At 41.4% G+C, this 25,270-nt stretch overlaps 2 protein-coding genes and 1 long non-coding RNA gene across 15 annotated transcripts in view; 2 read left to right on the top strand and 1 right to left on the bottom strand.

Annotated features, from left to right (window-relative positions):
* CFAP210 (cilia and flagella associated protein 210) overlaps positions 1-2,115 on the bottom strand; it is a 61,726-nt gene extending 59,611 nt beyond the window's left edge. The window contains exon 1 of one of the 3 annotated variants that reach the window (XM_008258719.5): positions 1,869-2,115. In XM_008258719.5, the coding sequence (XP_008256941.1) occupies positions 1,869-1,917 (49 nt within the window). In that variant the 5' untranslated portion in view covers positions 1,918-2,115. The remainder of the gene's footprint in view (positions 1-1,868) is intronic. The other 2 variants (XM_089328221.1, XM_089328222.1) reach the window with 2 other exon arrangements.
* The window catches only part of SSB (small RNA binding exonuclease protection factor La), a 161,265-nt gene that overhangs the window by 64,663 nt on the left and 71,332 nt on the right, over positions 1-25,270 (top strand). The window lies entirely within an intron of this gene.
* LOC103348771 (pyridoxal phosphate phosphatase PHOSPHO2) lies at positions 2,126-24,452 on the top strand. Of its 11 annotated transcripts, none has more exons than XR_011387265.2 (5): positions 2,126-2,397; positions 2,848-2,881; positions 6,099-6,273; positions 9,351-10,222; positions 24,113-24,452. It is a non-coding gene; the product is annotated as a pyridoxal phosphate phosphatase PHOSPHO2 (long non-coding RNA). The 11 variants fall into 11 exon arrangements; XR_011387264.2 differs by lacking the exon at positions 24,113-24,452 and adding an exon at positions 18,418-18,881 and having other exon boundaries at positions 2,126-2,318; XR_016230822.1 differs by lacking the exon at positions 9,351-10,222 and having other exon boundaries at positions 2,126-2,318.

Genomic DNA, 25,270 nt, shown 5'->3' with positions numbered 1-25,270 from the left:
GACTTTCAAATAAATAAATAAATCTTTAAAAAAAAAAGAGAGAGAGAGAGAGAGAGAGATCTTCTATCCACTGATTCACTCCCCAAGTGGCCACAACAGCCAGGGCTGGGACAGGCTGAAGCCAGGAGCCGCATCCAGGTTTCCCTTGTTGGTGCGGGGCCCAAGTACCTGGGCCATCCTCCGCTGCTTTCCCAGGCACACAAGCAGGCAGCATATTGAAAACCTCACTGTTGTTACCAGCTGTATTTCTTGGATAAAGACTCCTTGGATTATCATAAACCTTTGGATAACAACCAGAGTTTGGGAAAAGTTGCCAGTGTTCTTGCTGATTTTAAGAACAAAAGGATTTTCAGGGATCCTTATTCCACAATTCTGGCTGATGTCACCCTATTAAAAAAATTTTTTTTGGTGGGGGGGAAGTGGAATGAAGACATCCAACTGATGTATCTTTTTAAAATTAATTTATTTGAAAGAGTTACAGAGAGAGAGAGAGAGAGAGAGAGAGAGAGAGAATCTTCCATCCACTGGTTCACTCTCCAAATGGCTGCAATGGCCAGCACTGGGCCAGGCCAAAGCCAGGAGTCAGGAGCCTCTTCCAGTTTTCCCACATGAGTGCAGGGGCCCAAGCCCTTGGGCCATCTTCTGCTAGTTTCCCAGGCACATTAGCAGGGAGCTGGATAGGAAGTGGAGCAGACGGGACTCAAAACCGTTGCCCATATGGAATCCTGGCATCACAGGTGGGGGTTTTACCTACTATGCCACAATGCCAGATCCCCTAAATCTTTATATAACCATCATTTTTAACATATAGTTGTTTACATGTCTGAAACCCTCTTCCATTTCACCGTCCTCCAAATGGAGATTATAATTTAGCAGTGAGGCTCAAATAGAAAATTTTGTGCCAGTTGTCACAAAACATTAACATCTAGGCAAATCTTAAGTGATTTGGTACAGTGCAGCAGATAAAGTGAATATGTGCGCTTTTCAATAGTTGCCTCTTGGGTACTTTCTCCTTTGACATGACAGTACTCTGCTGCTACTTAATAAGGCCTATTTTGCACAACTGCCTACTAGTGAGAATGGCTGGCTCTCCCTGAATCAGGTGCAAGGGGGGTGCTATTGATAAAAAAATCCTAGGCAAAGACATGATGACAGTCCAAATCCCCAAGGTTTTAGTTGTCATTATGACAATAATATTTATTGAGAATTTACAGACCTAGGAAACCGTTGTAGTTGGAACTGGGAAAATTCTTTAGAAGCCCCACTAGTCTATATCCATTACAAAACCAACATGCTTCTAACAGGTCATCTGAAGCACAGTGCTGTATGTAGCATTATGTTTTTACACTCTGTCAAGGCATTTGACTTTGGGAGAGATCTTACCTTTACTACAGAGTGGAGAGAATTGAGACATTTTCTTCAGAGACTTTAGTAAAAAGCCCTCCGCAGTTCTACAGTCGAGTTAAGACGCTAAAGGCCATCGATCTTTTCAAAAGATTTCAATTCACTCCATGAATAACAACGCTTTGGTGCGCGGGAGTTCAGCAAACACTAGACTGGGAACTGCGAACGGCTGAGGATCTGACCAGCTGGTCAGCTGGGGGGTCTCTAGTTTCCTGTCTTTTCTCCACACCTACTTCTATGAACTGTATCCCACCCTCACTTCATCTTTCCCTCTTCCGTCCATTCACCTGAGGGTAAAACGGGCTAACTCCACAGAGCCCAACGGTGCTAACTGCTGCTGCTTTCCACCTGCTGGAACCCATTTCAAAAGACTGGTATCCTAGCCTCTCCTCTCGTGCTGGGGGTGCGGGGGAGAAACAGAGGCAGAAACCATCCCGGCGCTGGAATGAGCCACTCCCGCTCACCTGTGCTTTCCTTCACTCGTCCACAGCGCCGTCCAAAACGCACCAGCATCTCTGACGAGTTGCCCACGCCGCTCCCAGAGCTGCAAAGGCGACTGTTAGTGTCGAGCGGGGCGGACTCTAGCCAGCTGAATGTTTCCCACGCCGCGTGGTTGCTAAGCAACGCCGCCGGAAGTGACGCCACTGTCGCCGGGGAACGAGGAACGCGCCGAGGTCGGCTGGGGTGGGGGCTGAAGATCCGAGGCTGCGCCTGCGCGGGAAGTGGAGGCCCGGCGTGTGGAGGAAGGGCGGCCCTGGCGCGCAGGCTCTGGGGCGCCCAGGGGCACCAAAGCCGTGGAGGGAGGGCGGCTGCCGGGGCCAAGCCTAGGCCCGTGAGGTGCGATCTATTGCTGCCATTTCTTCCTGGTGACCCCCGACTAGATCCCGACGCCTACCTCTGGGTGGACTGTGCAGGTGTGTGAGAGCGCCAGGCCTCGCCTTGGTGTGTGTGGCCCCCGCAGGTGCAGTGTGAAGGCCCGAAACCCTCCCTCAGGTGTGGAAACCCAGGGATTAAATGACAGTAAAGTTTTTTATACTCTTTTGTTTCCTGAGGCATGGTCAAGGCTAGATGGCCTAAGATTTTTTTTTTTTTTAGTTATGTTAAAAATTGAATGTTGTCCCGAGAATATTAACTTCTTTAATATTAATATTTAATATTAAAATTTGATATTAACTTATTTAAGTTAAAATTTCTTGGTAAACAAACTAATAAATTGAATTCGAGGATCAGTCGGATTTTTGACACAAAAATATCTTGAGAGTGGATTTGCGCTTGACCACAGAACATCCTTTTCTAACATGTTCATGATGTCCAAGTGATTTCATTACTAGTTAATTGGCTGTGACATGTATAATTTAGCACCAAGTTGAATTCCCTCAACATGAGAGGATGCAGGATTTTTAATAACAAAAATTCTAATGAAGTTGTGCTGTTTTTCTTCAGGTTTTCTCTCAGATGTGCTGCTGTAATAATGCTGGTAAGTGTGGAAGGGTTAACAAAATATTTGTAGACAAAAATTAGTTTGTGTGCATATGGCACTGGTGGGTTTTGGGAAGCATAGCTTAAATAATGTCAGGAACTAGGAAGGGTCAGAGGTTTTTACCCTATTTAAAAGCTAACAACTTACCGTGCTGCAGTTTTGTGCAAGATAGGAGACTCCTAACAGATTCTGGCAATAGCCAGAATACCAGCAGTTTGGCCTCAGTTCCCCCGGGATGATGCAAAGAAGTCAGTTGGATGTGGAGTATGTTGGATTACAGGAGAGGAGTGCTGAGCCTAGGGAACCTCATTCTTTATAATGGACAGCCTCTCAAGGCTGTTGACTGTGCAGACACCTGTGAGATAGTTCAGAGCAAAGAGCAAGTGAGTGCCTTGCTCATAAGCTAAACAGAACCACAGAGACCCATGGAGAATTGTCTCCAAACAAGAATTATGTGAAATTATAATTACATTGGTTACAAAACAATTTGAATTTCGTAAGATGTGATGTCATTAATTTGCAAATTTAACATAGTGGTTAGAGATCACTTCAGATTCCAGTTTTCAACTCTAACCTACAGATCTTCACAATATGTCAGTCTGGAGATTTGGAGTTACTGTTTGTTCTTCGGTTCCTCTTTTTTTTTTTTTTCCCTTGTAAGTTTAAGAAGGTAGCCTATGCATACTGATTTGAAACAGTTTATATTACTCTGGGAAAAAAAAAAGTGTAGAAAGTGTATTAACTACAGTTGAACCACCCAAGACTCTACCACTGTACACATAAGCATTTGTTTTTAAAAACAAAAATGGGATTATACTGTACATACTGTTTTGTGACTTACATGTTTAATTTGAAATAAACATATTAGCTTTTACTGGCTGAATAAATAGCTGACTTTCACAAATAAACCTTATTTAAGCAGTTGCTAATTTTTGGATGTATATGTGGTTTCTAGTTTTCATTATTATGCAAAGTACGTAGGCTACTGAAGACATACCAAATAGACATTGCTTATGCTTTTGGAGAAAAGAGTTAATAACTGCTTTGGAAATGTTAACAAATTGGTTTAAAAATAGATTCACATTCTTAAAAATAGATCTATGCAAATTCTTAAATTTTTGGAGACATTTCAAATATACCATTAAATTTCTAGATGTTTATTGAAAACAAAAGGTTGTATTCCTCTATTATTTGACAAAAGAAAAAAATGAAATCTGTAAATATCAATTGGCTTATCTCTTAAGATTTTATCTACTCATTAAAAATTTGTTTTTTCTATTTTTTTATTATTATTTTTTTTAACAGGCAGGGTTAGACAGTGAGAGAAAGACAAAGTGAAAGGTCTTCCTTCTGTTGGTTCACCCCCCAAATGGCCGACACCAGGCCAGGTGCTTCCTCTTGGTCTCCCATGCGGGTGCAGGGCCCAAGCACTTGGGCCATCCTCCACTGCCTTCCCAGGCCACAGCAGAGAGCTGGACTGGAAAAGGAGCAACCAGGACAGAACCGGCACCCCAACCGGGACTAGAACCCAGGGTGCGGGCGCCACAGGTGGAGGATTAGCCTAGTGAGCTGCGTCACCGGCCAAAAAATTTGTTTTTTCATAACATTCCCTGTTTTGCATTTAGGTAAGGTTTTTTGCTTAATTATGTTTCTCCCATTGCTGATAGATGCTTTTCTGATAGGAATAAACAGCTTATTTAGAAACGACAACATTTAAAACTTTTTTTTTAAGATTTATTGAGGCTGGCGCTGTGGCTCAGTAGGTTAATTCTCTGCCTGTGGAGCTAGCATCCCATAAGGGCACTGGTTCTAGTCCTGGTTGCTCCTTTTCCAGTCCAGTTCTCTGCTATGGCCTGGGAAAGCCATGGAAGATGGCCCAAGTCCTTGGGCCCCTGCACCCGTGTGGGAGACCCGGAAGAAGCTCCTGGATCCTAGCTTCAGATCAGTCCAGCTCCAGCCATGCCCATTTGGGGAGTGAACCAGCAGGTGGAAGACCTTTCTCTCTGTCTCTCCTTCTCACTGCCTGTAACTCTACCTCTCAAATAAATAAATAAAATCTTTTTTAAAAAAACCTCTTTTTTTAAATAAAAAAGATTTTCTTTATTTATTTGAGAAACAGAGAGAACTCCCATCCTTCAGGTCACTCCCCAAATGGCCACAATAGCCAGAGCTGGGTGGATCCAAGAGCAAAAGCGTGGAACTCCATCAGGGTCTCCCACGGGGGTGCAGGATCCCAAGCACTTTGACCACCTTCTGATGCTTTCCCAGGTACATTAGCAGTGAGCTGGATCAGAAGTGGAGCAGCCAGGAATCAAACCTGCATCCATTTGAAATCTGGTGCCGTAAGCGGCAGCTTTACCACTACACCACAACATCAGCCCCAACATTCAGAACTTTTAAAATGTGATCATTATGCTATTTACCCATTAAAATAACATCCTGTCATTTGTAACAGCATGAATGGAACTGGTGGTCATTATATTAAATGGAGTAAACCACACACAGAAAGACAAAGACCATATAATCTCATATGTGGAACCTAAAAAAGCTGATCTCATAGATCGTGAGAGAATAGTGGTTACCAGAAGTTGTAGGGGTGGGGAGAAATGGGAGAAAGGTTTATCTAGGAATATTAAAGTATAGTTAACTGGGGCTGGTGCTGTGGCATAGCAGATAAAGATGCCGCCTATTCAAGTGCCGGCTGCTCCACTTCCAATCCAGCTCCTTGCTAATGTGCCTGGGAAAGCAGTGGAAGATGGCTCAAGTACTTGGGCCCCTGCACCAACGTGGAAGACCCGGAAGAAGCTCCTTGCTACAGATCTGCTCAGCTCAGGCTACTGCAGCCATGTAGGGAGTGAACCAGCAGATAGATGATCTCTCTCCCCCTCTCTGTAACTCTGTCTTTAAAATAAAATAAATAAATCTAAAAACAAAGTACAGTTAACTAGGAGAAATAAGTTCTGGTGTTCTGTTATACAGTAGGATGACTATAGGTGACAATTATATGCTATATATCTCAAAAAAGCTAGAAGAAAGGATTTTTCAGTTTTTTCACTTCAAAAAAACTAAGATGAAATGTTTGCAGAGATAGGTATGTTTACTCTAATTTGAGCATCACACAATATATCCACGTATCAAAATAAAGCATGATACCCCATAGGCAGTGTACAGTTTTGTATGTAACTAAAAAGTAAAATACTTTTATTAATTTTAGGAGTTAAGAAACTTCCTTTCCTTTGCTCCCAATCAGAAGATTTTGCACCCTACGTATAGAACAGGCATAATGTTTAAAAACAACTGGGTGGTGTTTAAAGCTGAAGATTGTCATGGCTGTTTAACCTAAGCTCTGTGCTGAAGTAAAGTTAATTGTCTTGGAAATACTAATTTGGGTAAGTATTTTTTAAATAAATACTAATAGAAAAAGATCTGAAATTAAGAAAATTTATTAGGTCAGCAGTGGAACTAAGTTGTCTTGTGATATTTTGATGTTAATATTTTAGGAATTTCAGTAACTTGCAGCTAATTAAATCTTAAGCTCAAGGCAGATTTCAACCATGAGTTGCAGTTGAAAAGTTTTTTTTTATTGTAAATTCAGAATGCTCCAAAGTGATGTTTAATTTAAAATGTGCCTAAGTGCAATGGTCATTTGATCTTCAATTATGTCTTACTGTATTTGTTATATTGTGATAATTGAAAATTCAATAGCTAAATCTCTGGGAGTCAGAGACACCTGGACTAGACATTTAAAGATACAGGATCCAGAGTATCAGAATATTATGTACAGTCTACATTTCCCACAACAGGTGATATCCCTCTGGCTTAGTTCTAACTTGAAAGAAAACAGATTACTGTACTTGAGTTAAGAGCTCTATTCTGTCTCCTCTAAGAATCTGTTGCAGTAAACTGGAAAATATATGTGGTTAAATGCCATGCTCTCCATTTTTAGGTGATCTCTTCTTTTTCTTATGTGAGAGGCAGAGAAAGCGAGAGCTTCCATCTGCTGGTTCACTCCCCAAGTGCCTGTACTGGCTGTGAGCCAAGAACTCAATCCAGTTTCCCACATGGGTGGCAGGAACTCAACCACTTGAGCCATCACCACTCTCCCCCGGGATCTACATTAGGAGGGAGCTGGAGCCAGGCATCAAATCCAGGCATTCCAGTGTGCAGTTGTAGGTACCTTAACCACTATGCCAAGTGCCAGCCCTGGGTCTCTTCTTTTCTTGTGGGTAGAATTCTTTTCTTTTTTGGCTAAACCTCAGAATGGTTATAGAGTAAATCATACATGTGGTGTTAGTTAGTGTATCCTTTGAGACTAATGAATATTTGTGTAATTAAACACCTTTTTTTTTTTTTTTTTTTTACAAAATGACCTACTTGTTATTTTTAAACTAATGAATAGTCTTTAAATGTTCTATTTCTTAGGCACTGGAGTATAGACCTGAAAAGCATGAACTTTGAAATCAAGCCAACCTGAGTCCAAAATTTCAGCACTGCCACTTAATTAACATTTAGTCACTGGCCGGCGCCGCGGCTCACTAGGCTAATCCTCCTCCTGTGGCACCGGCACCCCGGGTTCTAGTCCCGGTTGGGGCGCTGGTTCTGTCCCAGTTGCTCCTCTTCCAGTCCAGCTCTCTACTGTGGCCTGGGAAAGCAGCGAAGGATGACCCAAGTGCTTGGGCCTGCATCCTTGTGGGAGACCAGGAGGAAGCACCTGGCTCCTGGCTTCGGATCGGCACAGTGCACCAGCCGTGTCAGCCATTTGGGGGGTGAACCAACGGAAGGAAGACCTTTCTCTCTGTCTAACGCTGCCTGTGAAAAAAAAAACTTAGTCACTTTAAGCTCCAGTATATATTTTTAAGATGAGGATAGTAATTCCTACTTAATAACTTCTAATAATTAAATGAGGTGATGATTGTAAAGTTCTTAATCCAGTGCCTAGCATGTAATGAGCCCTCAAAAATATTTTTATAAAGAATTGCTCACATACTATAGCTTTTCCTGGTAATTTTCCTGATAATTTTCATCTTTACCATCAATTTATTCTCTCCTTTTCTCTTGAGATTCATAAGTAATAACTGTCATTATTTTCTAATGGAAACAGAAAATTGAATACTAATTGTTACACCATAAGCAGTATGATTACTCATAAAGTAGCTGAAGCAGATATAAATTAACATGTGACAACTGTTAACAGAATTAGCCTCTGGTTTGGAAGAATTCAGTTGACCTCCAGTTTGCATGTAATTTGTTTAGAATTTCAAGTAGAGCATCAGGCAGTAAGTTTTTTTTGTTTGTTTGTTTTTAAAGGTTTATTTATTTATTTAAAAGAGTTGCAGAGAGAAAGAGGAGAGACACAGAGAGAAAGATCTTTCATTCTCTGGTTCACTCCCCAAATGGCCTTATCAACTGGGATTTGGCCAGACTGAAGCCGAGAGCCTGGAACTCCATCCAGGTCTCCCACTGTGGGTGGTAGGAACCTAAATATGAGCCCACTGCTTCCTCAAGCACTTTATTTATTTATTTATTTATTTATTATTTTTTTGACAGGCAGAGTGGACAGTGAGAGAGAGAGAAAAAGGTCTTCCTTTGCCGTTGGTTCACCCTCCAATGGCTGCCAGCCGGCGGGCTGCGGCCAAAGTACTTGGGCCATCCTCCACTGCACTCCCTGGCCACAGCAGAGAGCTGGCCTGGAAGAAGGGCAACCGGGACAGAATCCGGCACCCCGACCGGGACTAGAACCCAGGGTGCCGGCGCCGCAAGGCGGAGGATTAGCCTAGTGAGCCGCGGCACCGGCCTCTCAAGCACTTTAGAAGGGAGCTGGATCAGAAGTAGAGCAGTTGGGGACATGAACCAGTACCCATATGGAATGCCGTGTTGCAGGCAGTGTCTTAACCTGTGCCACAACCCCAGCCTTAATCACTTTTAATATGGGCAATTAGAAATCTGTTTCAAGCTAAACTCTCTTAAAAATTATTTTACAAGATTTCATGTTACATAAAATTTGTTCAGAATTTTGGTTAGTACCCAGAGAATGTATATTATACATGACCTATTATTAAGATTACTGTAAACATTTTGAACTATAAGGATAGCTTTAATTGACAAAGATATTAAGAATTATTAACCTGCATTTTTCTCTCTTAAAATTGTGATAAATTTGTAAGAAATTGTTTCATTATTTTTCTCTGAATAGCTCTGTAGTTTCATTTATTCAAAGATTCATCCCCACAGGAACACAAAGATACTAAAAGTGTCTTTTTTAGATACTTTGTTTTCCATTCACTTAATATACTCAAATTTGAACTTTGCTTCCTAGGAAAAAATATTTAAGTGGTGGTTTTAAAATGCTTAATCACTTTTTTATATTCCTTGGTTTAACAGATTAACCATTACATTTCTCAAATAAGTATAATAACTAGATATGTAAATGCAATATGTTTGCAGGATAATATTTCTTCTTTTTCAGGGCAATCCAATCTGCTCCTGGAACCATGAAAATTTTACTAGTTTTTGATTTTGACAATACAATCATAGATGACAATAGTGACACCTGGATTGTACAGTGTGCTCCAAACAGAAAGCTTCCTATTGAACTACAAGATTCGTATCAAAAAGGATTTTGGACAGAATTTATGGGCAGAGTTTTTAAATATTTGGGAGATGAAGGTGTAGGAGAAAATGAAATGAAAAGAGCAGTTACATCAATACCTTTCACTCCAGGGATGGTGGAACTTTTCACCTTTATAAGAAAGAATAAGGATAAATTTGACTGCATCATTATTTCAGATTCAAATTCAATCTTCATAGATTGGGTTTTAGAAGCTGCCAGTTTTCACGATGTGTTTGATAAAGTGTTTACAAATCCAGCAGCTTTTGATAACAGTGGTCATCTCACTGTGGAAAATTACCATACGCATTCTTGCAGTAGGTGCCCAAAGAATCTTTGCAAAAATGTAGTATTAGTAGAATTTATAGATAAACAGTTGCAACAGGCAGTGAATTATACACAGATTGTTTATATAGGTGATGGTGGAAATGATGTTTGTCCAGTAACCTTTTTAAAGAAGAAAGATGTTGCAATGCCACGGAAAGGATATACTTTACAGAAAACTCTTTCCAAAATGTCTCAAAATCTTGAGCCTATGGAATCTTCTGTTCTGGTTTGGTCTTCAGGTGTTGAAATAATTTCTCATTTACAGTTTCTAATAAAGGAGTAATGTGCCTACATTGGAAATGTGTATCCATTAAGATTAGATTCAGCTGCATAAAAGTGAAAACCCTAACCAGCCAGTGGCTTAAAGAGAAGTTTTTTCCCTCTCACTTAAAATAATTCCAGAGGTAAGTATCCCAAGGCTTCTTTCTCACTCTACCAACCTCAGTACTTGACTTCCAATTTGTAATCCAAGGTTTCTGTTCAAGCTGCAGCTCTCACAGACATTCTGGCCAGCAAGAAGAACAGTGAGAAGGTCACAGCCCTTTGTTTTAAGGACATTTCCTAGAGGTTGTAACCAATGTCTGTTTAAATGCTGTTGGCTAAAACTTAGTCATCATGTTCCCACCTAACTGCAAGGGAAGAGAGCTCTTGTCCAGGTGGTCATATGCCCAGGAAAAATTGGGAGGAGTACTGAATGATGAAAGTGCAACTAGTGGTCTTTACTATGGTGGTTGATAGATTATATTTTTTAACTTATTCCTGGATAGAGTAATATTATACCTTATCAGTTATTTATTTCAAAAATATCCAGTCATTAAAAATCTTAACCTGTGCCACAACCCCAGCCTTAATCACTGATGTTTTATTCACATAAGAGGAAAAGACTTCAAATATATGTCATATCCTCCTAAAGCAGTGTATTATACAGATAGGGATGCAATATATATTGTTCAAGTTTTCATCAATTTCAGGCATTCCTTTTGAAACGGAATACATATTAGTATTAAAATATTCAAATATTTTAAATTTATATCATAGCATCATAGACAATAACTACAATATGCTGATTTACTCAGCTATTTTTCTTTAGCAATACAGTTGTGCACAACACAAGATGTAGAAATACATCTAGAGTTGTTCACAGTAGAAATACTAGAAAAATACAAGTGATCTGCAAAGTTGTAGCAGTCTGTGCTATTTTTAAGAGAGACTTATTTATTTGAATGGCAAAGTGACAGAATCTTCCACCTGCTGGTTCATTACCTAAAAGGCTGCAAGAGCCAGGGCTGGTCCAGGCCTAAACCAGAAGCCCAGAACTCCATCCAGGTCCACCACATGGATGTCAGGTCCACTGCCTTCCTAAGCACATTAGCAGGAAGCTTGATCAGAAGTGGAGTAGCCAGAACATGAATTAGCACTCCAATATGGGAGCCTGTTGTCTCAAGTGGTGGCTTACCCTCCTGCACCATTATGCCTTGCCCCTATGCTAATTTCTATGCTCATGTTTTAGCTATAAATATTCAGTGTATAATACTATGATTTCCTTTTCCAAATTATTGCAATGTCCAGAAATAGAAATATTCAACATAATTTAATGGAGAAAAAAATAATACTCTTTAGTAGATTAGATTATGTTGAAACACATCTACTGTTAGAGATTATCATTTGTATACATTTTTTAACATTTTATGAACGTTAATAAAAACACGAACAAAATGGTACTAATTATAGATAAATATAAGGAAATGAGAATGTATTGCAGAGGTACATTAAATTGATGACAATGGGGGCTCAAAATTCAGAGCAGGGAGGCTGCTCTCCCAGGCACATGGTGGTTCTAGGTGGGGCTGGGAACTGAGTGCCATTGAGCACTCTCAGAACACACAATGCACTCTGAGGCCCTCTGCCTCTGTTGGCCTGGAGACACAGTGACATTCCCTGTGCCCTAATCTTGGCCTTGAGGCTGTTGCTCCATCAAGCAGGTCATCTTCTAGCTCTCTCACTGAGCCTCTCAGTGGACTGGAACCAGAGTCCAAATTGTGCATCACGCTGAAAGCTGTATTTACTGGCTGCCACCTGGAGCAGCTGGATATTTTGAAGCACATTTATCTACTGGGGTCAGAGGGACAGACTGGACACTGTGAGGCCTGCACTGAGAATTGTCTACATGTTGAAACTGTAAGTTTTTGAAGTTAAAAGACTGATTTATAGTGATGGAAAACCAAATAATTTAAATTGGATCTGCTGAGAACATCTAGTAAAGGTAATAGCTGAACAGTTTTTTTTTTTTTTTTTTTTTTTTTTTAATGAAATCTGCTTAAACAAATCAGAGCTAACAACATGAAGAATTCCTAGGGAAGCATAGAAACTGGTACGTGGGGCTAGTGCAGTGGTGTAGCAGGTAAACCTGCCACATGCAGTGCCAGCATCCCATATGGGCACCGGTTCAAGTCCTGGCTGCTCCACTTCCAATCCAGCTCCCTGCTAATGCGCCTGGGAAAGTAGCGACAGATTGCCCAAGTGCTTGGGCCCCTATACCCATGTGGAAGACCCAGAAGAAACTCTGGCCCTTGTGGCCATATGGGGAGTGAACCAGCAGGTGGAAGATTCTCTCCCTTTCTGCCTCTGCCTCTCTGTAACTCTCTCTTTCAAATAAATAAATAAATAATATTTTAAAAAAGAAAGAAAAAAACTGCTGTAGGTGAGTTGTTTTCCCCATAGGCAATGGCCAGTTCTGTAAGTAGTGACTGATGCGCTTAGTGGCTATGTTGATAACCTCTTGCAACCAGGAGAAATAAGCATTGAAATATGAGGGCTGTACTGGTAAGTCCTTTCCTTTAATTTGAAAAAAATCCTCAATGGCTATCTATTAAGACTAAGAATGATCCAGAAGTAAACGTAAGTAAATAAAGGGATAAGCAGCTCAGCTTTGAATAAAATACCTCTGAAATTGCATTGAAGTTATCTAAGATTTTTTTTTTTTTTTTTGGACAGGCAGAGTGGACAGTGAGAGAGAGAGACAGAGAGAAAGGTCTTCCTTTGCCGTTGGTTCACCCTCCAATGGCCGCCGCGGCCGGAGTGCTGTGGCCGGTGCACCGCGCTGATCCCACAGCAGGAACCAGGTACTTATCCTGGTCTCCCATGGGGTGCAGGGCCCAAGTACTTGGGCCATCCTCCACTGCACTCCCTGGCCACAGCAGAGAGCTGGCCTGGAAGAGGGGCAACCGGGACAGAATCCAGCGCCCTGACCGGGACTAGAACCCTGGGGTGCTGGCGCCGCTAGGCGGAGGATTAGCCTAGTGAGCTGCGGCGCCGGCCATAAGATTTTTAGAGCTCCTAGAAGCAAATCTAAATTTGTTTCTCAGGAGGAAGTTACTTTACATGTGGTAGACAGACTAAGATGGCCCTGTGATCCCTATCTCCTGGTGTGTGTGTGTGTGTGTGTGTGTGTGTGTATGTGTGTGTGTGAGAGAGAGAGAGATGTTTCCAATCAATAGAATATCACAAATATGGTGATGTATACATTACTATGCTGTATACATGATTGTGTCAAATTCTAAAGCCCATCTTGTTAAAAGATTGTTGATTTTAAAAAAGTAAATTATGAACTGGTCTTTGGAGAGAGCCACATGGCAAGCCACTTAGGGTGTCCTCTAGCCAGCAGTTGGCAAGAAACAGGCCCTGTTGCAGTCCAAGGAACTGAATACTGCCAACAATCAGGTGATTTGGGGAGTGGGTCTTGCACATTTCCAGCTAATACTTTGATTGTAGCCTTGTGAGACCATGAAGCAAAGAATCCAGCTAAGCTGTGTATGGACCTTTCACCTTAAGAGCCTGTGAACTGATGTGCGTTAAGACTAAATTTGTGGTAATGTCATGCAATAGAAAACTAATATACTATGCCCAAAATCTATGAGTGGTTTGCAAGTATATTGTAAGGAACATAATAAAAAGTAGCCACACAAAGAGACTTGAATGGATAGTAACAAAAAATTAAACAAGTCTGTAGGACCTCCAACTATTGGAACTTTCAGAAACAGAATTTTGTCAAAGTGTTGAAAATTGAGAACCAAAATGGAAACACTAGAACTTAAAATGACCATGACTGAAGTTAGGATTTTGATTGACAAAACAGGCATAGATGAAGAAAAAATTAGTCAATAAGCACAAATTAGAATGTCCAAATAGTGACAAAATATAGAAAACAAGATCTAACTTGGAACTTGGTATCCCAGGAGAGAAAGAAAATAATGAAGCATAAGCAATAATTTGAGACAGTGAGGGGCAGGCATTGTATAGCGAGTAAGGCACCTGCAATGCCAGCATTCCGTATGGGCACCAGTTCATGTCTTGCCTACTCTGTGATCCAGCTTCCTAATGGCCTGGAGCAGAAGAAGATGGCCCCAGTACTCTGAAACCCTACCACCCCCATGGGAGACCTGGATGAAGCTCCTGGTTTCTGGCTTTGACCTGACCCATCCCTGGCCATTGGAACCATCTGGGGAATGAACCAGTGGATAGATCTCTCTCTGTCTTTCCCTTTCCCTCTCTTATCTGTAACCAACTTTCAAATTAATAAATCTTTTAAAAAAATACTATTAAAAAGGAGACAATAAGAACTTGACGAAATTGGCATGAAACTATAGAATGCTTAGGAGCCCAAAGAGGCCAAACAAAATAAAAATAAAAACGGCATGAAATTACTTAATTGTAAAACTTCTGCTAAGCAAAGATAAAAATAGAAAGTAACCAAGAAAATAAAAATAAAAGATGTTACATTGAAAGGAGCAGGAATTATTCAGCAAGATGCCTTTGGGCACTGTGGATGTTCTGAGAGAGAAGCAGAAGGCCCAGAAAACTCAGTACATCTTGTTCCATGGCAGTGGCAAGAGCAGGAACACAAACACCATCATCAGGTGAAGCCGAGCTCCCTTCAAATACCCTTCCTAACTTTAATATTAAATAAAGTTTCCTCATTTGGGGGGAGTGGGGGAAGGAACAAGCTAATAGCTGGTATTATTTTTAAATACTTAATATAATTCAATAGTGAAAATATCCAGACATAGTGTTTTCTTTGTTGGAAGTATAACACTAATTCTATTTTTTAATAGACACAGCACTATTCAGATTGTATATTCTTGAGTAAGCATCAGTAGTGTGTGACCGTTAGTTGTCTATTGATGCATAATAAATTCACTCAAAATGTAACAGCCTAGAATAATAAACATTGTCACATCATGTCTGTGGGGCAGGAATGCAGGAATGCTCAGCAGGTAGTTGTGGCTCAGGATCAAAACTGGATGAAGGTGTCAGTTGGGGTACAGTTACATGAAAGGTCAGTTAGGGCTGGAGGATCTACTCCAAGGGACCCTCTCTCGTATGGTATTTGGAAGAGGCCTCAGTTCCTCACGGACATCATGAAATCTCAGTGTACAGCTGATTATTGGAAAGATACTTCAATTTCCAACCGCATTGGCCCCTCTGTAGAGCTTGAGTTTGCAAGAGAATAGATGGTAGTTGTTCTTTTGCCTAGTGAGTGACCCAAGAGAAAAGGCTAAGGGAACCAAAATGCCTTTTATGACCTATCTTAGACGTTATATACTAATACTTCTTCCGCATTCTATTTCTTAAAATACAACACTAGATGTAACATTCAGAGAGGGGAATTAAGACAACAACTTTAGAGGAAGTAGGAATCAATCAATGTGTGGATGTACTTTTTTTTTTTTTTTTTTTTTTTTTTTTTTTGACAGGCAGAATGGACAGTGAGAGAAAGAGACAAAAAGGTCTTCCTTTGCCGTTGGTTCACCCTCCAATGGCCGCCGTGGCCGGCACACCGCGTTGATCCGAAGCCAGGAGCCAGGTACTTATCCTGGTCTCCCATGCAGGTGCAGGGCCCAAGCACTTGGGCCATCCTCCACTGCACTCCCTGGCCACAGCAGAGAGCTGGCCTGGAAGAGGGGCAACCGGGACAGAATCCGGTGCCCCGACCGGGACTAGAACCCTGGGGTGCCGGCGCCGCAAGGTGGAGGATTAGCCTATTGAGCCACGGAGCCAGCCCAATGTGTGGATGTACTTTAAAACCAGCAGTATTTCTTAATTTTATTCCTTTCATTTAAGTTGTACAATTCATGAGCATATAATTTTCATAATACTCTTATTAAGTTTTTAATTTTACAATGCATATTTACTCACTATAGAGATTCTACTGTTAATATTTTACTCTTGTCAATCTCTATCCATCCTATCTGCTCTTTGTTCTTTTGCCTTTCAGACATGAGTGTTGTCCTTCTCTTTCCTTCTTTGTTCCTCACTGTGTTAAACCAGTGCTTCTTTGAAACTGGTTGAATCTCATGTCTTTCAGCTCTGTGAATTGTTTATAGTTTCAAAGTCATTCTCTTCCCATACTTACAGAATTTCACCTTGCACATGTATGGCCTCCTACTCAACCATAGAATCAAGGACACATCCTCCCCTGCAAATGTCTGGCATTCTCTCAATTTAACTCCCTCCTCCCATAGAAATAATACTCTGCTCTGTAAATTCCAATCACTTCTGCCTTTCCAGACTGATCTCTTCCACTCAGACTACAATAATCTATTTGGGGACCCCCCCCCCATATACCTTAGGCTAAAAAGTGTTGCCAGCAGAAAAACAGACAATTATAGAGCTCATTTGTGATAATACTGTACTGCATGTTGTCAATGCCTGGGAACTTATTTCATATATTTTGCCCAGTTTCTTGTTTATAGTGAGTTATTCCAGTTCCAGTTGCTCCACAATTCTAGCATATTATTTTTTAAGGATTTATATTATATTTATTTGAAAAGCAGAGTTACAGAGATGGGGGGAGATAGAGGGAGAGATCTTCCATCTGTTGGTTCACTCCCCAGGTGGCCATAAAGCCTGGGGCTGGGCCAGGCAGAAGCCAAAAACCACAAGCTTCTGAGTCTTCCACGGGGGTGCTGGGGCCCAAGGATTTATGCCGTCTTTTGCTATTTTCCCAGGTGCATTAGCAGGGAGCTGGATCGGAAGTGAAACAGCTAGGACGCAAACTGGTGCCCATATGGGATGCTGGTGTCGCAAGTGGTGGCTTAATCCACTATGCCACAATACTGGCCCCTCATTTTTTTTCCAAATGCAGCATAGTGGTTAAATATTTTGGACTAGAAAGATCTGACTTCCAATTCTTGCCCCATATTGAGTAAATTTTCTCAATACCTCAGTTTCCTTTTCTGTGAAATGCAGATAATACAATGCGCCTATTTCCTAAAATTATTGTAAATATTGAAACATTTTATTTAGTTTGCTTTGTCTGCTATAACAGATTACCACAAACCAGGTGGCTTAGAACAATAGAAATTTATTTTGCAAAGTTATAGAGACCAAAAGTCCAAAACAGTTTCCCTGGCCTGAAATCAAGATTCTCAGCAGGGCCACCGTTTTAACGGGGCCCTAGGAAAGAATCCATTCCTTGCTGCCTCCATCTTCTGGCTGCCAGTTTTCCACTTATGCTTGCATCACTCCAATCTCTGCTTTCATTGTCACATTGCTTTTTCCTCTTCTATTCATATCAAATCTCCTTTTGCCTTTTTTTAAAATAAGGATACTCTTGATTGCAATTAGAGACCACCCAACTAAACCAGACTAATCTTCACATTTTAAGATACTTTATTTAATTCTATCCAGTATCTTTTACCTTACAAGACAACATTAACGAGTCCTAGGAATTAGGACCTGAAATCTTTGGATGGCCATTATTCAACCTACTGTAAGATATTAAAGCATTTGACACACATCGTGTTGCAACCAAAATATTTAACAACCACTGCAGGTATCAATAAATAAGGATGGGTGCTGATTATAAGTATTCAGAATGGTGCTTTTGGCTGAATAGCAGCCCTACACTTAGCATATGCCACGACCTTGAGCATGTAGTATACACTGAGTAAATTTTTTTAAAAATTTTTTTTGACAAGGCAGAGTTAGAGAGAGAGAGAGAGAGAGAGAGAGAGAGAAAGGTCTTCCTTTTCCCATTGGTTCACCCCCCAAATGGCTGCTACGGCTGACATGCTGTGCTGATCCGAAGCCAGGAGCCAGGTGCTTCCTCCTGGTCTCCCATGTGGATGCAGGGCCCAAGCACTTGGGCCATCCTCCACTGCCTTCCCTGGGCCACAGTAGAGAGCTGGACTGGAAGAGGAGCAACTGGGACAGAACCAGCACCCCAACCGGGACTAGAAGCTGGTGTGCTGGCGCCACAGGCGGAGGATTAGCCTATTGAGCTGCGGCGCCAGCTGCGAGAGCCAACTTTAATAAGTCATGTCTATTTCCTCTTTTCAAATGGCTTGTCTTCTGCTTATTTCTGCTTGTCTATTTGAGTACTTCATATGTAGAAAATACTAACATTGCCATATTTATGAGAAATATTGTTTGTATTATAGTGTATTAATCTTTTCTAAATCTTATGCTTGTTTTTAGATATTTTAATCTTTGTCTTGAAATACATCTAAAATGAAAATGTGACTTAGAATGTATCAAACTTAATGAAATAAATATATTGATATATACTAACTAGATTTTTTTAACATTTATTTGAAAGGCAGAGATACAAAGAGAGAGAGGCATTGAGAGAGAGAAATATTCCATCTGCTGATTTATCTTGAAATGGTCGCAACAGCCGTGACTGGGCCAACCCCAAGCCAGAAGCAACTTCCGGGTCTCCAGAGTGGACGCAAGGGCCCAAGTACTTGGGCCATCTTCTGCTGCTTTCTCAGGCACATTAACAGGGAGCTAGATTGGAAAGTGGAACAGCCAGAACTTGAACCAGTGCCCATTTGGGATGCCAGTGCTGCAGGCAGCGGCTTTCCCCACCACACCAGAGCTCTGGCGCCTTAACTATGCTTTTTAAAAAGCAATATTCTTTTTCCTTAAAGTTTTTCCTTTGCAAAGAAATGAAACCCCCATGTTTAACCTCAAACATAAGTAAATTCTCCATGGCCAGTTTTATTACGCTTAAGTGAACACATGTAAAATAAAGATGTTAAAGTTAAATTGAATTGAAAAGACTGTTGGAGTCAAGATAGGATTCCATAGAAAAATTAAAGTAGAGGAACCTCCTGTTCATCACAGGAGTCTCTCTAGGGTAGTTGTCCCCGAGACCCATCCTTACTCCCACGAACATTCCCTGCATAATCCCTGGTGTTGTGAATTTGATATCTTTTCTGCTGTGGTTGATAGTACAATTGGCCTAAAAATAAGGAGATAATCCAGTGGACCAGATCTCATCAGGCCGGCGCACCGCGCTGATCCAATGGCAGGAGCCAGGTACTTCTCCTGGTCTCCTATGGGGTGCAGGGCCCAAGGACTTGGGCCATCCTCCACTGCACTCCCTGGCCACAGCAGAGAGCTGGCCTGGAAGAGGGGCAACCGGGACAGAATCCAGCGCCCCGACTGGGACTAGAACCAGGTGTGCCGGCACCGCAAGGTGGAGGATTAGCCTAGTGAGCTGTGGCGCCGGCCCACTGAGACCTTTAAAAGTAGAGTTTTCCTGTCCACTTGCAGAAGAGGAAGTCATAGGTCTGACGCATAGAAGGATTCAACGTGCCATTGCTGGTCTAAAGGTGTAATAAGGAATGTGGGCAACTTCTGGGAACTGAGATTAGCCCCTGGCTGACAACCAATAAACAGGGACCCCAGTCCCGCATCTAATTGTAAGGAAATGAATTCTACCAACAACCTGGTGACCCTAAAGAAAGACCCTGACCTACAGATCAGAAACAGCCCAGGCTGACACCTTGATTTCAGAGTAGTCCCCAGTCATCCAGATTTAGAACCCTCAGATACTAGGAGAGAATAAAGCTCTGTTGCTTTAAACTGCCTGATGTGGGTAATTTGCTACATGGCAATGGAAAACTAAAACAACAGCTAATCTTAAAATTGTTTTCATGTTTGGCAATTCATACTATGAAGTACTGAATCATTTTTTATTCTGATCAAACATCATTCTGATCTTTGAAGAGAGGTTAATTAAAATGTCACTGCCCGGGGTCAGCGCTGTGGTATAGCATTTAAAGCTGCCATCTGCAGTGCCAGCATCCCATTTGGGTACCTGTTTGAGTACCAGCTGCTCCACTTCCAATCCAGCTCTCTCCTATGGCCTGGGAAAGCAGTAGAAGATGCCCAAGTCCTGGGGCTCCTGCACCCTCATGGGAGACCCAGAAGAGGCTTCTGGCTTCAGATCGGTGCAGCTCCAGCCATTGTGGCCAATCAGGGAGTGAACCAGTGAATGGAAGACCTCTCTCTCACTCTCTCTCTCTGCCTCTCCTTCTCTCTCTGTGTAATTCTTTCAAATAAATAAATAAATCTTTTTTAAAAAAATTTCACTGTCCTTGAAAGTTTAAAGGTTGCCTAATTTTTCTACTAATTATTTTCTAACTTTTTATGAGTATGCTTTTTCACTTTTGTATTCACCAGTAAATGGGCCGGAGCTGAGTTGCCCAGGTGGATTGATTACATAAATTGTGAGGCCCAGAGCACAGTGAAAATGCAGGACCACTTCTTCAAAGAATTAAGAATTTCAAGACAAGGACAGCAGAGCATTAAATTGAGAGTTGGGGGTCAGGGGTCAGCATTGTGGCGCAGCAAGTTAAGTGTTGTTGCCAGCAACACTGACATCACATATCAAGTCCCAGTTGCTCCACTTCCAATCTAGCTCCCTACTAATGTACCTGGAAAAGCAATGGAAGATGGCGCAAATACTGGGGTCCCTGCCACCCACATGGGAGACCCAGATGGAGCTCTGTCTCCTAGCCATTGCCACATGTGAGGAGTGAAATAGCAGGTGGAGGATCTCCCCTCCCCTCCTTTCCCCTTTCCCCCTTCCCTTTCCCTTTCACTTCCTTTCCTTCCCTTTCTCTACCTTACCTTACCCCTACTTCTCTCTCTGAAATATTTCTTAAAACTTACAAAATATAACCTTTATTCCTTTTTTTAATATAAGAAAACAAGCTCAGTGAGGTCACAAATCCAAACAATAAAAGGGTACTTTGAAATTGGGTGATGCTGTGTCAAAAGACTTGAATTCTAATCCCAGCTCTGACTGCTAACTAGCTGTATGACTTTAGATATGGTTTCGCTTTTCTGGAGTTCATTTTATTTTTTGCAGAATGCCTAAACTGATTGATTGTATCCCCATGTACCTTCTGTTTCTAAGATTCTGTAACTCTAATATTATAAATTTGAGTGATCTCTAGGTCTGATTATAGGAGCTTTTAAAATCTATCGTTTGTATAAGACTATGTCATTAACATATTTATAAGGTATTTAGAAGGAAGTTTTCATTTTATTACAATTTTTTTTTTGACAGGCAGAGTTAGACAGTGAGAGAGAGACAGAGAGAAAGGTCTTCCTTCCATTGGTTCACCCCCCCAAATGGCCACTACGGCCGGTGCACTGCACCGATCCGAAGCCAGGAGCCAGTTGCTTCCTCCTGGTCTCCCGTGCGGGTGCAGGGCCCAAGCACTTGGGCCATCCTCCACTGCCTTCCCAGGCCACAGCAGAGAGCTGGACTGGAAGAGGAGCAACCAGGACAGAACTGGCGCCCCAACCGGGACTAGAACCCGGGGTGCTGGTGCCGCAGGTGGAGGATAAGCCAAGTGAGCTGCAGCGCCAGCCTCATCTTATTACAATTTCAAACAATTTAGGGGTCAGCTTTGCTGGTAATTTGTAGCATATTGAGAGCTAATGAGTTTGAATTCTCCATGTTACTTAGTTTTATCTTTGAGCTAAATAATCTTAATTTCTTTATCTGGCCCTCTGAGATCTATTTTTATCTTCATAACTCTCCTCTCACCTACCTACTCACAAGCCCTCTGACCTTCAGGGCTGTCCCTGAACCTGACCCAGCACTATATTCAGGGATTGAGTTGCTGATTGCCATCTCATTTTGCTCTTAAAATCATTGTCTTTCTCCTTTCTTCCTCTATGTATTAGAATGGTATTCCTCTGAGGATCATGTTAAAATGCCAATTCTGTTTCAATAAGGCAAGGGTGGTCTGGAAGTTCTGCTTTTCTTACATTCATAGATAATGTTGATACTATTGGTCCCCAGACCACACTTTGAGAAGCATGGTTTATCCCATTGAAATATGCTTTGTTAAAAAAAAAATGTTTTAATGACCTCTTTCCCACAACCTAAGTAATAGCCATTCGTAGGATTTTTGTGGTGAGGTAGTATACTTTTTTTCCAGACATGCCTAAGTTCTGCATGTTCTGCCACAAGTACTTCAAACACTCAGATGTTCCTTCATTGCCTATCCTGTCCTGAAAAGGTAATAAGAACCAAAAAACAAACTTGATTGGCCTACACCTGAAGTCTGGATGCATAGAAGCAGTCTGAAAGTCAATTCAATCCTTTAATGTCCAAACTACCCTCTAAATAAGCAGCCAAATATGAAGACATTCAAGCTTACTTGTCACAGAATTATCACCCTGGCTCCTGTGCACTTAACCACCAAAGAGGAATTACTAGACACAGAAATTGCTTGGAGTTGGAGCTACCATAGAAAATGGCAGTACAGTCATTCTCAACTTGGCTCTGTAGACAGTTGGGGCCAGATAATTTCTTGATGGTCGAGGCTGGAGGGAGTGCTGTAGGAAAGGTGCCTGCATTGTAGGAAGTTTAGCAGCATCTCTGACCTCTACTCACTAGATGTTGGTGGCAGCTACTCCCCCACCCAAGTTACGACAACCGGAAATATCTCTAGACATTGCCAAATATCTCCTTGGGAATAAAATTGCTCCTGTTTGAGAACCATTTGCTTTAGGCTCTAAAGTTCGTATCTTATTTGTGAATAAAGTGAAGACAGAAATCATACATTCTCTGGCTTATCTTAAAGAACATTTGTCCCTAAGTAAGTTCTTATCACCAAGTCCTTAGCTTTGTTGCAGCACAACAATCATCATATGAGTGCTTAATAAGCATTTTTGTTGCTTAACTTAATCACCTACTTGTGTTAGATGCATTTTGGATTCTTTACTTATCTAGATATAATATATGTACAGGTATTATGGCATACATCTGTTCACTCAGATCAGCTTTTAAATGTCTTTTGTACACAATCTGTGATTGTATCTATTTTATGTTTTAAAAAATGCTATTTCTGATACACCCACATATTCATTTACTTTTTACAGTATTTTAATGTTTTAGCATTTACTTTTTACAGTATTTGAATGTTTTAGCATCTGGTTGAAACTATCTCTAAGGGAGTTAGATTTCCCTTTATGGTCTCATAGGCTGCTTCATGAGCTAACATATTGATCCACAGCTGGTGGATCGGTAGGCAACCACAGGAAGGCACCAGATGGGATACAATTGGCTTCCTCAGTACTGTGAGTGGGATATAGAATTTATAGCAGCTTCCCTACCTACTTAATATCAGATTTTTATCCCAGAAGATGGTAGGAAGAGTCTTTTACTAGCCTAATAGCTCCACAGCACATCTTCAAGTGACACCAGTGATAGGGGATAAATAGTTAAAACAATAATGCATTGACCAAACTCTTACCTAATACCCCCTATCATTTGGGGCATCCTGTTGGATTTCTCTTTTAGATGGACAGTGTGGTAGTTCTGTTGTAGACATATTTTTAGATGGGCTCTATAACAGTTAATGGAATAATACATTCTGGGCCAAAAGCTAAATCTGTTCTTGTTTGTGTTGTATAAACTGATGTCTGTGTGATGATGGTTCATATGGAAACAAAATATTAACATGGATTTTTCCCAGGACAGAAATTCTTAGAAACTCGCATTGTTTATAGAAGATGTAACTTAACAAAAAATGGTAGTTTTACTTTTACATGATGGATTTTCAGTCATATATCTAAACAGCTAGAAAAAATTATTTACAGTTAAACTAAATACCAGTTGTCACACAAAGTTTCATAATCAGTGCATAATGGAAATCTTGCTCATTCATATTTTTTCTACCACTATACAGTCATACTTTGGATTTTGTTACATATGAAAATCACAAGCTTTTTCACAAATAGATCCAATAAATATTACCCTCAATTCAATATCAAGGTATATTCTTCTTTGAGGATCTATTATTAACACTGTAGCCCTTGTTATATTCAAATCCAGGAAAATATCCTTTTACACAATTTTTGGTGCTAAAAACATTCAGCAAAGTTTTGGGAAGTGCTTCCTATGTACAAAATAGGAAAACAATAATCTGTGGAAGTTTGAGATGTATAGGACTAAATCTTACAAAAAATATGCCTTTCAGGGCCGGTGCTGTGGCGCAGTGGGTTAATGCCCTGGCCTGAAGTGCCGGCATCCCATATGGGTGCCAGGTTCTACTCCCGGTTGCTCCTCTTCCAGTCCAGCTCTCTGCTATGGCCTGGGAAAGCAGTAGAAGATGGCCCAAGTCCTTGGGCCCCTGCACTGGAGTGGGAGACCCGGAAGAAGCTCCTGGATCCTGGCTTCAGATCAGCACAGCTCCGGCCACTGTGGTCAATTGGGGAGTGAACCATCGGATGGAAGACCTCTCTCTCTCTCTCTCTCTGCCTCTCCTCTCTCTGTGTAACTCTGACTCTCAAATAAAAAATAAATAAATCTTAAAAAAAGTCTTTCAGTGAATTTACAATTTGACTAAAGAGATGGGTTGTATACACATGTAATATATGCTAACATATGCTTCATAAATCATCTTAGTTATTAGCATAAACAAAAGTACTACAAGAGTGGAATAAATGATCATTATAGCATTGTGGTTTATATTCAGGCAATTAATTGTGATATAAGAGAAACCTTATTAAAGGATGAAGTGTGATCCACACTTTATTTATTTATTTATTTATTTTTATTTGACAGAGTTAGACAGTGAGAGAGAAAGGTCTTCCTTCTGTTGGTTCACCCCCAAATGGCCACTTTGGCCGGAGCTACGCCAATCCGAAGCCAGGAGTCAGGAGCTTCCTCCTGGTCTCTGATGAGGGTGCAGGGCCCAAGCACTTGGGCCATCCTCCACTGCCCTCCCGGGCCACAGCAGAGAGCTGGACTGGAAGAGGAGCAACCGGGACTAGAAGCCGGCACCCATATGGGATGACAGCACCGCAGGCGGATGATTAACCGAGTGAGCCATGGTGCTGGCCCCTACACTTTTTCTATTTTTAAATATTTATTTTATTTACCTGAAAGGCAGAGAGAGAGAGAGAGAGATCGATCCACCTGCTGGCTCACTCCCCAAATGTCCACAACAGCTAGGCCAAAGCCAGGAGCATGGAACTCCATCCAGGTCTCTTCTGCTGCTTCCCCAGGTATGTTAACATGGTGCTGGATTGGAAGAGGAGCAGCTGGGATGAGAACTGGCCCTTGTATGTGATGCTGGTGTCACTGGCAGTGCCTTAACCTGCTGTGCCACAATGCCAGCCCTGTGAGCCACATT

The sequence above is a fragment of the Oryctolagus cuniculus genome, chromosome 3 (assembly GCF_051225735.1).
Source record: "Oryctolagus cuniculus isolate XC-2025 breed Fujian yellow rabbit chromosome 3, ASM5122573v1, whole genome shotgun sequence".
NCBI classification, from domain to species: domain Eukaryota; kingdom Metazoa; phylum Chordata; class Mammalia; order Lagomorpha; family Leporidae; genus Oryctolagus; species Oryctolagus cuniculus.
This window is presented reverse-complemented; position numbering and strand designations above follow the sequence as displayed.